We start from the raw sequence: 15,104 nt of genomic DNA, 5'->3' as shown, positions 1-15,104 counted from the left end.
CCACTTGTTCTGTTCAGGTCGTCTGCAATAATGTTGCCTATCCCGCTTATATGAGTAGCGGATAGGTCTTCTAGAGGACTTTGATCCCAGGACACAAATCGTGTGCAACTTGCTTATCCTTGTACCCCCTTGTTTGTTCAGGTAAGTCACCATAGTCTAGTTTTCTGACTGAATGTTCTCTGCTTTCCCCTCAATGAGAGGCCTGAACTGATGAAGAGCATACAAAACAATTCCCTTTTTTCTTCTGTGGACCACGTTCCTTGCCTGAAATGACACCGCAGGTGTGCTCCCCAACCTTTATTCAAAGCGTCTGTGGTGATTATGACCCATCCTTTTGGTCAAAAGGATAGATCTTCTGACATGAATCTGGTCCTTTTCCACCAATTCAGTTGTCTTTTTACAGAATCGGAATTATTTATCCAAGTCTTATTCTTTCTTTGACCACTTTGTAAACATTTCCTATTGTAAAGGCCTTGATTCTCCTCTGGCTCATTTTACTGCTGGGATAGTGGAAGTGAGGTGTCCCAACACCTGCATAGCTTTTCTTACAGAGCCTTTTGGTAGCGGATAAGAGAGCTTGTTTTTCTAGCTTTGAATGGTAGGAGGAGATAAGGAAACCTGGTCATGGTACATCTAAAAACTTTATTTTGTATCCTTTTGCAACCAGATTCAAAATTCACAGTTTTGCAGTGGTTTCTCTCCATCTGTGAGCAAATTGTTGTATCTGTCCGCCCACTCGTATGGCGTCAGAATCTTTTTGCTCTCAGTTTTAATGTCTTTATGTGGGTCAAACCTTGGATCGTTCCTTTGTTGATGAACAAAACCTGGGTTACTTGATACCCCCTTCGGTTCTTGTATCTGGGCTTCCAGATATACTTCCTGTCCTGAGGAAGAGCTTTTTTGGTTTCCGACATCGGTCGGATTAATTCTTCTAAAGGAGAACCAAATAATTTCTTCTACCTAAAGGAAGTTCACAAAGTGCAGACTTTGAGGCCATGTCAGCCGTCCAGACCACCGATGTCAAACCCATGACACGAGCAGAAAGTTTAATCACTTCTGTGATAACAAGCCACCCTTGTAATTCTCTTTTAGCTCCCCTAGTGTATCTTACTTCATTCCAGCCCTTGTGTGTTTCTTTTTACCCTTCTCCAGCCTCTGTATGACTCTTTCCTTCCCAGCCCCTTTGTCTCTTTCTCCCCTTCCAAATTCCATTTGTGTGTCTTTTTCTAACTCCAGACTCTGTGTGCTTCTCTCTCTTCTCCCAGCCACTCTGTGTCTCTTTTCCCCCCAGACCAGCTTTGCCCCCACAAACCTTGTGTGTCACTTTGTTCCCTTCCCTTCTGTATGTCTCTTTGTCCCCCCAACAAACCATTGGTGTGTCCCTTTCTCACCACTCCACCCTGTGTCTCTCTCTTACCCCTCTGTCTCTTTGTCCCCCTTTCCCTGTGTCTCTCTATTACCCCTCTGTCTCTTCGTCCCCCCTCCCCGTGTCTCTCTATTACCCCTGTCTCTTCGTCCCCCTCCCCCTGTGTCTCTCTATTACCCCTGTCTCTTCGTCCCCCCTCACCCTGTGTCTCTCTATTACCCCTGTCTCTTTGTCCCTTCTTCCCCTGTGTCTCTCTATTACCCCTGTCTCTTCGTCCCCCCTCACCCTGTGTCTCTCTATTACCCCTGTCTCTTTGTCCCTTCTTCCCCTGTGTCTCTCTATTACCCCTGTCTCTTCGTCCCCCCTCACCCTGTGTCTCTCTATTACCCCTGTCTCTTTGTCCCTTCTTCCCCTGTGTCTCTCTATGACCCCTCTGTCTCTTTGCCCCCCCCTTCCCTTGTGCCTCTCTATTACCCCTATTTCTCTTTGTCCCCCTTCCCCTGTGTCTCTGTATTACCCCTCTGTCTCTTTGTCCCTACTCCCCTGTGTCTCTCTATTACCCCTATTTCTCTTTGTCCCCCTTCCCCTGTGTCTCTATATTACCCCTCTGTCTCTTTGTCCCTATTCCCGTGTCTCTCTATTACCCCTATTTCTCTTTGTCCCCCTTCCCCTGTGTCTCTGTATTACCCCTCTGTCTCTTTGTCCCTACTCCCCTGTGTCTCTCTATTACCCCTATTTATCTTTGTCCCCCTTCCCCTGTGTCTCTGTATTACCCCTCTGTCTCTTTGTCCCTATTACCCCTCTGTCCACCCTCCCCCTGTGTCTGATGCTGACCTTGTCACAGAGGGACTGAGGGAGGGGGCAGAGCTAACTACCATGCTCCCTCAGGGTTCACATAATTCCCAGCATTGATACATCATAGAGTAATCACACTATGATGTGGCTGTGCTGGGAATTGTGGGAACCGCGAGGGAGCATGGTAGTTAGCTCTGCCCCATCCCTCAGTTCTCCTGCGCTGACAGCTGTACTGCTAGGTACCGTTTAGGAGGCCGCCCGGCCCACTCACTGATACTGACAGCAGTCATACACCAAATGAGATGGGGCCGCCGGCCGCAAGGTAACCCCCTCAGAGTGTACCACCAGACCAGCCACCAGACGGCACCTACATGCGTCCAGGATATTATTGAAAACAGCCGCAGGGCTTTCTCTCTATAGGGAGTTAGAGTTGTGCAGCCCCCAGGTGCCGCAGCCCACAGGGAAATTTCCCGGTATCCCAGTGGGCCAGTACGGTCCTGCCAGCAACCCACGTGCCTCACCAGAGAAAATCCAGATGTCATCCTTTTCTCATGGAACAAGAAAGAAAATGGAGGTTCCTTGGCAGGTTGGTGTCTTAAACCTGTTGGGAGAAGACCTTTTTATGTTAATTTTAATTTCAGATGCTTGTCCCAGTGAAGAATACTGCCTCCATGCCAGGAAAAATAGTGTTTTATCCTCAGCCATCACTAGTGACAACGATAGCTCCACCTTTTTGTCAAACAGGAAAAATACATATTTTTTGACGGAGTTGGAGTTTCAGTGAAATTTTCAGTCTTTATGAGCATTTCATAAAGATTTTATTTTTGTGAGATGTTCTTTTTTCCCCAAGAAGGGGAGGTGACAGAGCCACTTTAAAAGTTACTATCCACTGCAAACCTGGAGGGTGCACGGCAAACTCAATCGTGGTAAATTTCTTTTCACCAGTAGTTGGTGGCACGAGTAAATTGTGGCACACATTAACCTACAATGCACTTGACACTACTAACAGAGCAGCATTTTGTTTTCACTGCAAATGTTTAATAGCAATACTATATATAGAGATTTATTTACACAGTGTTTGATATAGCACCAATAATTGTATTTTCACAAAAAGATTTTAACTTACACCTGAATGTGATATAGCCATAGGCATAGCAGGTGCCCTTAAATGTGTGCACACTCACAATTCTTACAATATTTACTAAACTGAAAATTCAAAGTGAGTAAAATTAAGGTCAAAATAGCTTAACTAAAAAAAAGCCCCAAAAAACAAATTACGTCAGCTGTGTTTTCAGTTCAGCTACTCTGGCCTTGAATTAGAAATCTCACATTAGTGAATAACACTATCAGTGTGACCACAATTACAGGTGTACCCCTGTCCTTTCCAATACCAGACAGATTATTGTAGTTCATCTAATACACAATATGCAAATACACCATGACATAGCAATGTATACGTCTATTTTACCCAGACAATATTTGTTCAAAAGTTGCATCACAGCGGTAAAGAATGCAAAGCATATAATTCCTACATTCCCTTGAATCAACCTATTATATTCGTTTTATTTATACGTTTTTCCTGAAATTCACTGAGGCAATATTTTGTACCAAGATGGGATTATGGAAGTACCAATTTCTCACTCTAATACCTGCCATTTGAAAACACAAAAACAACAAACTTTCACAGCACTTCTATACTACTAGCATCTGCACAAAATTAAAGGCCATAATAATAATAATAATCAACGTATATATATACTATATATATATATTAAAAACAAACTTTTAGTAAATCAAAAGCATAACCCATAGCAAGTTTAAAAAAAAATATTGACTTGTGAGCAAATGTCAGTTATTTTTTAAAACATTTTTCATTCACTTACCTATTTAATCCATCATTTTCAATGGATGTACTTTGATCACATGATAGATGGTCTCTTGTGTGTTCTGGTGTAATTGTGGAGTCTTTGGAAGTGTTATCATGGAGTGACAGTTGCCATTGTTTACCTGAACCCTGAATAAAATCCCTTACAATTTCTTCAGGAGCCTGAATTAAGTTGTGAGTCAAAGGCTGGGCCTTACTTTCTTTGAAAGTATGTTGTGTAGGTAATTGGTTCTCCCTTGAGGTATTTTGGCTATAGCTGCTTAAACCTGTGTTGGCCTCAGAGACAGAATGTGTTCCATAGCCACTGCTGACCGAGGTGTTTTCTACAAATTGCTGCTGTGTGATAAAAGCTTTCTGTTGCTTTCCATCTCCACTATGAGATAATGAGCTGGATATTTTGTCCGTGGTTTCTTGGTGTCTTGATTGCGGCCCACCACGAATTGTTCGAGGATTAGCACTGCCTGCCATAGATAAACTAGCATCTCCTGTGCTAATAATCCGAGGAGATCCACCACTCTGTAACTGGATTAAATGCTTAATTTCATCACGTATGACCTACAAAGAGAAATACACTGAATTACGACCCATGGGAGGAGAAAATTAATTATTGATGAACACATGGACAAACATTACAAAATATTTAACAAAAGCTATAATAGGTTTAGCTGTTGCTTGGCTATTTTAAGTTTTAGACAATCAATCATAAGTAAAATATGGATTTCACTAACCTAAAAGGGAACTGTGCAAAGAAGTAGACAAAACAAAATGTAATTTACAGTCCACTGCATGCCAGATGACCCAATTACTGAACCACTGAGGCAGAAAGATTAACCTTTCCAACAACCGGGGAGGAGAAATCATACATCATGTATCATTATCTGTGTTTTAAATAATGTATTTGATCATTTTGCTTACCTTCAGTTTAATTCTGAAACAGCACAAAAAAACTCTTCTTCAGCTCAATGTGATAACACCTACCTGCACAAACTTAACTGATCAAGTACTAGACAGTTGATTTTTCACTGCCTCTCTCATATTGAATGCATGCATATTGTATGAAGTAAAAGGGATGGAGGTAGTCAGCTGTTATTAGATTAGGTAAAGGGTTTCCATTAATAATAAATAAATAGTTTTGTTAATGTAATTAGGGGGAGGGTAGGGATATTGCTCATATGCAAGTCTTAACCATACAAATATTGACTTACACTGCCTAAAGAGACATGCCAATCTCATAAGGTGCATGTATACACCTGATACGGATAGGTGGTTTTGATTTTACACACATGCATTGCAAGCACACACGCAAAAATCTGCTGCAACTTGCCCCAACAATATGATTCAGTCTTCCGAGAGAAAACAGTAAAAGGAGATGGCAAATATATCTGTATGATTACAAAAACAAACAAACAGAGGAAAGTATTTTAATAATCTTCATTATGTTGAGAATGCTGGTAAAAATTACAGCCCCTATCTCATGACTGAATTTTAACTCCCATCATCAATAAACAACTGCTGACTATATATGATGGGTGCTGACATCCAGCAAAAGCAGCTGGATGGGGAGGGAATATGCTAAATTTTGGAGCACACACTATATCATTCTATATTAAACACTACGTAATTCTATATTATAATAAGCCAAATGAAAGGGTCTATTATAGGGAATGCAATAGAGTGATCCTTGGATGAACCTATGGATATAGCCCTAAAACCACCCAGTGGCATGAAAGGTAGACAGGAGCAGTTACCACCAGGTATCATCATAGGCCCAACAAGTCAGTGACAGGGGCCAGCTGAGCCAACAGACCAGAGGCTGTGGTGGGTGAGTCCAATAGTCGGGAATTTTAGGAGATAACGGTTACTGTGCTTGCTGTAAACTCCCACAATCACAAATCGGACGCACATCAGGCCCATCACATGGGAGTGTTCTATAGGACCAGCTGAGCAGCCTTAGACATTTGTTAGCCTGATAGATGCTGATTAGTGAGGTGATCGATAGTGAGTGTGAATAAAGTGAGTGAAATCAGCGGGTGGGTACGGTGTATGTGTATAAGTGGTTTTTTTGGGGGGGTTTTTTAAAGCACTATGTACAAAATGAATTCATAGTCATTTCATTATAAACCCTTTAAACCTGTAAAATGAGACACACACTGACCTGGATCTGGCAATTACATTGCTCCTGACATTGTTTTTCAAGGGGGGTCTGCCTTGACGTTGGCAGGTGGGCTCATCTTCTCATGGCCATTGGAGGTAACTAAAAAACCTCCATTTGTTTAAAAATACATCGGGATTAAGGAGAGGGCGCAGGTAACTTGTTTTTCTTTGGTTTTTACTATATATTGGGGCTGATGTGTACTGTAGTCATTTGCAGCCGCCCAGTGATGGGAGTGAGCGCAGGACTTATCTTTCTGAGTTAGACATTTGTTAGCCTGATAGATGCTGATTAGTGAGGTGATCGATAGTGAGTGTGAATAAAGTGAGTGAAATCAGCGAGTGGGTACGGTGTATGTGGATAAGTGGGGATTTTTGTTTGTGTGTTTTTTTGGTTTTTTAAAGCACTATGTACAAAATGAATTTATAGTCATTTCATTATAAACCCTTTAAACCTGTAAAATGAGACACACACTGACCTGGATCTGGCAATTAAATTGCTCCTGTTGGGCAACGATCTGCTCCTGACATTGTTTTTCAACCAGCTGAAATAATTGTAACCACTGAATCTACAACACAAAGAGGTCACTTTAACACTATAAACTTTAAAATCTCAGCAACACCAGAAAGACATTTCCTGCTTATTGTCCAGTCTATACTTTATAAAATGAATCACCTTAAATGTATGCATTGTCAAGTGTTCAATTTCCCCCTGCATCAGAGATAGAGCAACAACTGGAGGGCTACCTATTGGGTAATCCAAGTACATTTCATCACTATAATTCTACATGACAGAGTTTATTTCAGAGTATTATTTATGTATTTTACACTTTGTGTCAATCTGTCAACCAACATATCATTTAAAACAATAAAAATACATGTATCTTTTTTTTTTAATATATATATATATATATATATATTCCTTTTTTCATATGGTTTCTGGTCAACTATTAGGTTACAGAGTACATATTTTAAATCTCCATGCTCAAACACAATGTTCTGTACAGTGCATTGCCTTCACAAACTCAAATGTGAGTGTACATGATACAATGTTGAAAGTCAAATAAAGTTCTTGTATTCAATACCTCACTGTTCCTTCTTGGCTCTTGATCAGTCTGCTCTCCGCCACAGAAATCTCTCATTAACGATGTCTGCAGGGCAGAAGGTGGTGAACATTTCTCTGGGGTGACTGTGCCACTGTTATTTGATATTCTATAATAAAGTTAAAATGTTATTTAATTAAAACCAGCACATTTACATTGCAATTAACAAATCCTTGTTATGTTAGTTGTCTGCTTCAATCACCCAAAACAAGATTTTTTTTCTATTTGTGACAAGAACGTACAAAACCTACATAAGTTACAAGTTTTTCATTAGTCACATGCATACCAACGCAAAATGTATGTAAGAAAACATTAAAGAATACCTGCATTAACAAAAATAATATTGATTTGATTTCAGGACTACATGAAAGGACTATAAGGAGGCCTTCTCCACCTACTTTTCGTAACCAAGCATGCTTACATCTTCGGACTTCTCGTCCCATCCTATGAGACGCATCAGAGGTGGTTATGTGAAAGAACCAAATCTGGCTCGGTTCTCATAGCAAAAGCACCATCTAGTGGATGTCAGGAAGACGGCCACTAAAAGTTTGTTTAGCCTTGCATTGAAACCATTTCTGTTTTATTCAAAACTGCAATGTTTTACATTGCAGAACAAAAACAAGGATACTTCACCCAGACTACTCCATTGAGATGAAGTGGTCTGGGTGCCTATAGTGCTTTATTATATATATATATATATATAAATATATATCTATTGAAAGGTCGAAACGCATTGTGCCTGTTTTTACTACTTTTTACTCTAATAAAAGTTTGAAAATTACCTTTTATCCGGGTTTCTGAATTCCTATCCAGAGAAATATCGCTACCTTCTGGGAGACCTGTACATTTTTCCTGCACCAACATTGGATTGATGCCAATGCCATTATAGTTTAGAGCTGACTTACATAGGCTCTAAATATTGTGAGTTTTCCCAAGTTATTTCTCACTTTTTATCTTGTATAAACATACTGTCCTATGATGGGTTTTTTACGTTTATAATATCTAGGTTAAATACCAAAGGAAACCATTTACCACTGTGTGCGCAAATCACCCTATCGTTGTATCCAATTGTTTATGTAAGTGTTACTAGTAGGTGTTTTTTCGCTGCACTGGGTTTTATATTGTACATTTTATTCGACTTTTAGCGACACTATTTTACTTTTCTATTTTTCAGGGTATACAGTCATGCTGGAACATGAAATGGCTTTCTCCAAACTGTTACCACAAAGTTAGAAACACCCACTTGTCTAAAATGTCTCCTATAGCATTAAAAGGAACACTCCAATGTTAAAAAAGTTATTCAGTTTTAAGATTTGTAATGTTATTTTAATCCTGCAGGTGTCAGATGTGCCCCACACAAGCACCATACAACAAAATAATAAGGATTACAGTCTCCACTCTGGTCTGGGAAGACTGACAGTGATGGCAGTCTCCCTTTGCTGTTTGGACAGATTGTATAGAGCAAATCTAAATTCCCAGAAAGTAGATACACATGATTTATGGATGACAGAATCTTAGGATGCCATTAAACAGGGCAGTGCTTCCAAAACAAACACACAAAACATAACACACACACACACACACCTTTCACTGGGAGCTGCCTTATTACAAAGTTCTGCAGAATGCTCTGAACATTGCAGTGCGGTTTTCGTTGAGGTTGAAGCATCCATTCTTAATTCACTGCCTTCTACAACCCACTGATAAAACAGTAAAAATGCAAAAAAATGTTTAATAAAAACGTATAATTATATCTCATGGGGGTTTACAGGGAGTAGTGTTTTTCAAGTTCGCACATTTTAAGGGACACTATAGTCACCAAAGCAATGTTAGCTTAATGGAGCAGTTTTAGTGTATAGATCATGAGTCAAGCCACTTTTGTTTCTGTTTATGCAGCCCTAGCCAAACCTCCACTGGCTGTGACTCACATAGCCAACATGACAAAAAATGGTTTCATCTGCACTGCTTACTTCATAGGTTTTTATCTCCTGCTCTGTTAATTGAACATTAATCACACACCGGAGGCCCCTGTCGGCTCTAGTGGGCTATTAAAAAAGCAGGAGATAAGAAATTCTAAATTAAAACAGACTGCAATAAAGAAAGTGTAAACATTAGATCATTTCTTACAGGAAATGTATAAGGAGACTATGTATGTCACATGCAGGGGAGGAGAGACTAGGGCTGCATAAACAAAGTGATTTAAGTCCTAAATGATAGAGAATGAGCAGATAGACCGCAGGGGCATGACCTAAACACCAGAATTACGCTATTAAGAAAAGGTTGTTTTGTTGCTTATAGTGTACAAAGTTATTTTCATGTAATTTGCTGAATGAAATCTTGTTCATAGTTATGATTACCAGCCTGTAGGTAAGAATATCTTGTCAGAAGCCACTAGTTAATAATATGTCTGCAAGTTTGCTGAAAACATAGTTTCACCCCCTGCTTTCAAAACAGTACAGGAAGTTGCAAAGGGTCATTCATTTTAAACCCCTTTGCTGCCAGCATCATTGAGGGTGTCTAACTAACTAGCGAGAGTTCCATGCTGGCTAAATGTCTATTCTGTGAGTAGCCTATAGGATCACAATATTTTCTGCAACTCAGCAGAAGCCAAATGGTGTACGCCAGCAGGAGAAAAGACATGGTGCCCAGCAATGACCCTGGCAAACAGTTGCCCTTTTACTGGAGAAGAGTGCCAGTGTATTCTTAGCTTCATAACCACTATAATGGGCTGTATGTCAGTGTAATACCCCAACACTCAGAGTTCAGGACAGCAAGGAACAAAACAAGGATATAACATATAAACAGGCCTTGGAATGGCCAGACTTAACGTAGACAGAGAAAAAGCGTAGTCCGTAACAAGCCGAGGTCGGGATAACAGAGAGAGACAGCGAAAACGAGAACTAGCCTGAGTCAGGTACACAATAGGGCACAATGTACAGGGCTACGGAGGTTTAAATACCTTTAAGTCCCTTATGCTTGGTCCACGTCAAACCTGCACCCTCAAAACGTGCATGCATGGGGCGCTGGAATGTCGTGGACCAATGGGAGCCTGAAACTACCTGGGGTTACCATTGGCCCTTCAAGAGAGTGCTAGCAACGCGAGCAGCACTCTTAATTATTTGAGGTGGACCATTCATTGAAGTCGGCGCACGTGGCACGGTCAGGATGAGAAGTGATCGAGCTGCGCACAGCTCATGTGAATGCAGAAGTACTCAAGCCACGAGCTGCTCAAGCGTAGGACCCCAACCAGCTCGCAGATCAGGTAAGCAACACTACAATGTCGTGGTTATGATGGTTGAGCAACCCTTTAACATTTACTTTTTTTGCATTCCATTTCATTTCATATGGTGCTGGTCATGTCTCCAGCACCATCTAAAATAGTGGTGTGGCCTCAGGTCAAGATGCCAAGACAATGCTTTGCACTTCAGCTCCCGTTGTTAATTGTGCCAGAGAAGTAACAGGACCATATACTATTATACTGTCAATGATCCTATTGACAAGTGAGTCTTTTAGCATTGTGTAAGGATGTCAATGGAATGAACATCCCTTCAGCTCTAACATCAGCCTCTCACTGACCGAATGGCAATTTGCAAAGTGATGCTTACTCACAAATTGTCAAAGTGAGATTTCTGCTCATATGCTACGATCCACTTATTTTGACAATACATCATAACCACCCTTTTTGCTTCTTTTTTCAATCTCGATATTAAGCTCAGTCCTTGAAAGCCAATGGGGGAGGAGATGGAGACTGGAGGCTTTAAAATGTGAATAAAATATTTAAGGACCAGCCTGCATGATAAGGTCAACTATTACCTTCCAGTGACATAAAGCACTGTCAGGGTTATACACCAAAGTGAGAATTGCTTGGAATGCAAAGATATTTTTTTCTTTCTTTTTAAAAATACAATTTTAGGGAGGATGTTAATCGGAGAAGTGCATTACAGACATTAAAAGGGACACTACAGTCACAACTACAGCTTATTGTATTTGTTCTGGTGAGTAATCAGTCCCTTCAGGCTTTTTGCAGTAAACATATTTTTTTTCATAGAAAAGGCAGTGTTTACATTACAGCCTAGGGATACCTCCACTGGCCACTCCTAAGATGGCACTGGAGCAGTGCTGCACAGTGTGCAACATTGACATTCACTGCCTCCACCCTCTGCATGGAGACACTGAACTTTCCTCATAGAGATGCATTGATTCAATGCATCTCTATTAAGATAAATGCTGAAGGGCCAGGGCTGTGTTGGCTCTGCCCCTGATCTGCCTCCTTGAAAAGCTCAGCAATCCAATGCTTTCCTATGGGAAAGCATTGTGATTGGCTCAGTTCAACACTTCTGATGATGTCAGTGAATCAGGCACATCAGGGGCAGAGTCAGCAGCAGCAGACTGGCATTAAAAGTAAAATTTTACTATATTTAGGGGGGGAGAGGGGGAATACATGGTGTTTTTTTAACACTATACGGTCAGGAATACGTGTTTGTGTTCCTGATCCCATAATGTTCCTTTAAGCATGAATGAAATCAACCCATCACAGGTATGGATAATGCTGATATACAGTGGATTACCTTTAAACGACATTCTCTTTTCATTTTAATATAAATAAAACAAACCAAGTTAAAACTTATCCATGCAGGATGCCCCTGCTCTTCCCAACATGCCCCAGCCATCAGTCCAAAAAAGAAAAATGGCGACTGAAGTAGTGACAGATGGGGCAGGTGAATAATTAATTATATTTGTTCTATGTGATGTGTCAGAGGCAAGAATAGCATAAGCAGACAACACACTTAATAACAATTAAAGAACCCCTCCACACCCGTAAAGTTGAAGTATCCCATTAACTAGACACTTTGTTAAAGTGCCAATTTCTATGAGAAATCAGCACTTTTATAAATAAATTATTGAACTCCATGCCTGTCAAAAAACAGCCAAGGATGTTTCTGCCTGCTTCCGTGAGCTAACGGAAGTGACAGGGATGCTCTGTGCCTGCCTCACTCTGCATACATATTTTTCAGACCATAGATCAGTGCAGCATTCTTTCTGAACGCTATGAAGTGTGTGCAATTGCACAAGCAGACACGCACACTTGCACAGGACATAGTTTCAGAGGCTTCTCAATGAGACTCCCAGGGAAAAAGGAGGTTTGCAAAGGTTGCACTTCATAAGAAATCTCTTTTAAAATATAACCCAATTAATACATGCATGCATATATTCTTTGTGGTTATATCTACTAAATAATTTGCCCAGTTGCTTTCTCTCCTCCTCCTCTGTTTTTCTTTTTTTACATCTGGTCATAACTAAAATCATGAGAAAAAGTATAAACATTTATCCTACATGTGACACTTCTAGACACTGAGCGGAGCTACCACACAATAAGGACAATTATGTGGTCCAAAAAAGGAGTAAAGGCATTAAAGGCAAAAGATGACATGACATGTAACAGACGTTTGCAAAAGACATTAGAAAGCAATCACAAAGAACTGATCCACAGTGTAGAGTGTGGCATAGGGTCACCAACGTGCATGGACATATGCTTCAACTGAACTTTCACAGCTCAAACCTATACAGTATGGCAGTGAAGGTATGACAGAAGATAATTTGAAGTTTGAGCAAGCATATTATATAAGCAATCATGCACACAAGACAATTTTTAGAATGAATGCTCTATCACCAATAGGAGACAGTTTCAGTGTAAAAAAATAATAATAAAATAACTGAATAAATCCATTAAAAAAAAAAAAAAAATCACATAAAAAAATTATTTTTATTTATTTTGATATTTTCTCATTAAGTAAAGGGCAATTTGGAGTACTGGATTTGTGTGTAATGAGGGATATGCAAGCTCGTTTGAGCATGGTCCTCTTTAACCTATCGTTCCTGTAAGTTTTCTTGTAATTGTCCTAGTTATATTTAAACCCCCCCTCTTTTAATATTGTAAAGCGCTATGGAATCTGTTGGCGCTATATAAATGGCAATAATAATAATAATAATAATAATAGTACGGAGTTATTGGTTGAAAGGAAGTGGCGATAAGGAGTTGGAGTGTATTAAGGAATTGTTGGATAGAGTAGGATATATGGAGTGGAGGGGTATATTGAGCAATTTTCTGGCTGAACATTATTGTAAACGTAGTATATAAGCACCTATATAAACAGTTTGTGGCTGAATTTCCCATTACGTGAAGACACAATTTTGTCAGAATGTAGGGAAATGGACAACAGAGGGCATGGAATGGGTGCCTAGAAAAGTAAGAAAAGGATGGCAATCATGTTTGTACGACTTGTTTGATGGTTATAGTGACAGGAGTACCCTTGCAGCCACCTAAAGCAATATGTACAGGGGTTTAAATTGTACAGCGCTACAGAATTTGTTGGCGCTATATAAATAATAATAATTATTATCAACAGGATGTTTCTTTGGGTGTATATAAAACCTCGCTTACACTAGCTGCAGATCTAGTGTCTGCAGCTACTGGAAGCCCTTCCCTTTTTCCCCAGCACAGATCTTCCATGCTGGGTAATGCCCAATCAGAGTTTGTCAAGAAGCACATCTCCATGGAGCTAAACCCAAGGGGGAGTAGGTGTAACAGGATTCGGTATGCCCGTTGCCAAATTCTATAGAAATAGGAGCACCTGGGGCTCAGGTAATTTATCAGACTTTTCTTAAAAGTTTTGACAAATTACCCTTGGATAGTGCCAGGGCACTCCTGGCACCATAACGTGCCTATTTATCTCGCTCTTCTGGATCTAGCACCTTCTAAGCACCCCATCTCACTGCAGCAATAACCTGGAGCATAAAATGCAGCTTAGTCCCTGCTATTGAACTAATTCCATACTGTCATTCCTTTTAGTGGGTCCCTACAGCTCCCATCATGTTTTGTCATTAAGCAGAATGGGAGTTATAGTGCATTACATGCAGAGGCTCTGCCTGTTTCCCATGCTAGGAAGTACAATGAGTATACCCAGGAGGGACACAGTGTCACAATGGGGGTTATGACTGATAGGTGTGGGCTTCACACTGGCTCAGTGGTTATGGTAGTTATGGTGTCACAGCAGGTTTCATAGTATGCTGGCTGGCAGACTCTCCAGCCCTGCCTTCCCTTCACCCTTTTCCTGCTGCAGACTATGGGAAAAGGTCATAAGCCCTGGCCCTCTCCATGCTCCCTGCATGACATGCTGTAAGGAGAGGGCCAGGGCTTTATGGAGGACATTCAGTGCAGTAGAGGGGGCAGGCTGTGTGTGTGTACAGCCTGGGTACAGTGACAGTGATTGGCACCTGCACAATGGACACGTACTATATGCGCCCTCTGTAGAAGCCGCTGTCACTGACCTGTTTGTCCCACGCCATGTCGTTGTCACATATCCAGCCATCAACCCATTCGGTCCGTTAAACGTGAGCTACTTCTGCAGTGTTAATATTGTCACTTGAACTATAAAGTTAATAGTAAAAAAAAAAAAAAAAAACTCCCTAGCTCAGGTAACGGGACTGGAGAGAAAGCTGCGTCTGATTGGCTCTTCGTCGATTTCAAAAGGAAAACAACATTGCGGCCTGTAGACCTGTAGAAGCGCTAGAGCGCGCGCACCCTGTCACAACATGTCGCCGGACTGCATGCGACGCCATTGTTTTGGTTTCCACCCACAGCCTGGTTTAACAGTGAAAGTTGACAAACACAGCTCATTATTGGCTGTGTGTTGGTGATGTTTCTCCATAGTGGTTGCGGTTTTATTATTTGCTAAACTGACAGCATTTAAGACCAGCGAAGCACATATCGTGCGCGGATTTGTGAAAGCCATCGGCTTTAGGACCC

The 15,104-nt window shown here is 40.8% G+C and overlaps 1 protein-coding gene across 2 annotated transcripts in view; it reads right to left on the bottom strand.

Annotated features, from left to right (window-relative positions):
• Window positions 1–14,812, bottom strand: part of MPHOSPH9 (M-phase phosphoprotein 9) — a 61,504-nt gene extending 46,692 nt beyond the window's left edge. The window contains exons 1-5 of one of the 2 annotated variants that reach the window (XM_063454308.1): window positions 14,627–14,812; window positions 8,885–8,997; window positions 7,283–7,409; window positions 6,677–6,766; window positions 4,045–4,601 (exon numbers count right to left, since the gene is read on the bottom strand). In XM_063454308.1, coding sequence (XP_063310378.1) covers window positions 4,045–4,601; window positions 6,677–6,766; window positions 7,283–7,409; window positions 8,885–8,997; window positions 14,627–14,644 — 905 coding nt within the window. In that variant the 5' untranslated portion in view covers window positions 14,645–14,812. The remainder of the gene's footprint in view (window positions 1–4,044; window positions 4,602–6,676; window positions 6,767–7,282; window positions 7,410–8,884; window positions 8,998–14,626) is intronic. The other variant, XM_063454310.1, reaches the window with a different exon arrangement.
• Window positions 14,813–15,104: the final 292 nt, after the last annotated feature.

This window comes from Pelobates fuscus, chromosome 5 (genome assembly GCF_036172605.1).
Source record: "Pelobates fuscus isolate aPelFus1 chromosome 5, aPelFus1.pri, whole genome shotgun sequence".
Classification (NCBI taxonomy): Eukaryota; Metazoa; Chordata; class Amphibia; order Anura; family Pelobatidae; genus Pelobates; species Pelobates fuscus.
The sequence above is the reverse complement of the archived record's forward strand: the minus strand, read 5'-3'. Positions and strand labels throughout refer to the sequence as shown.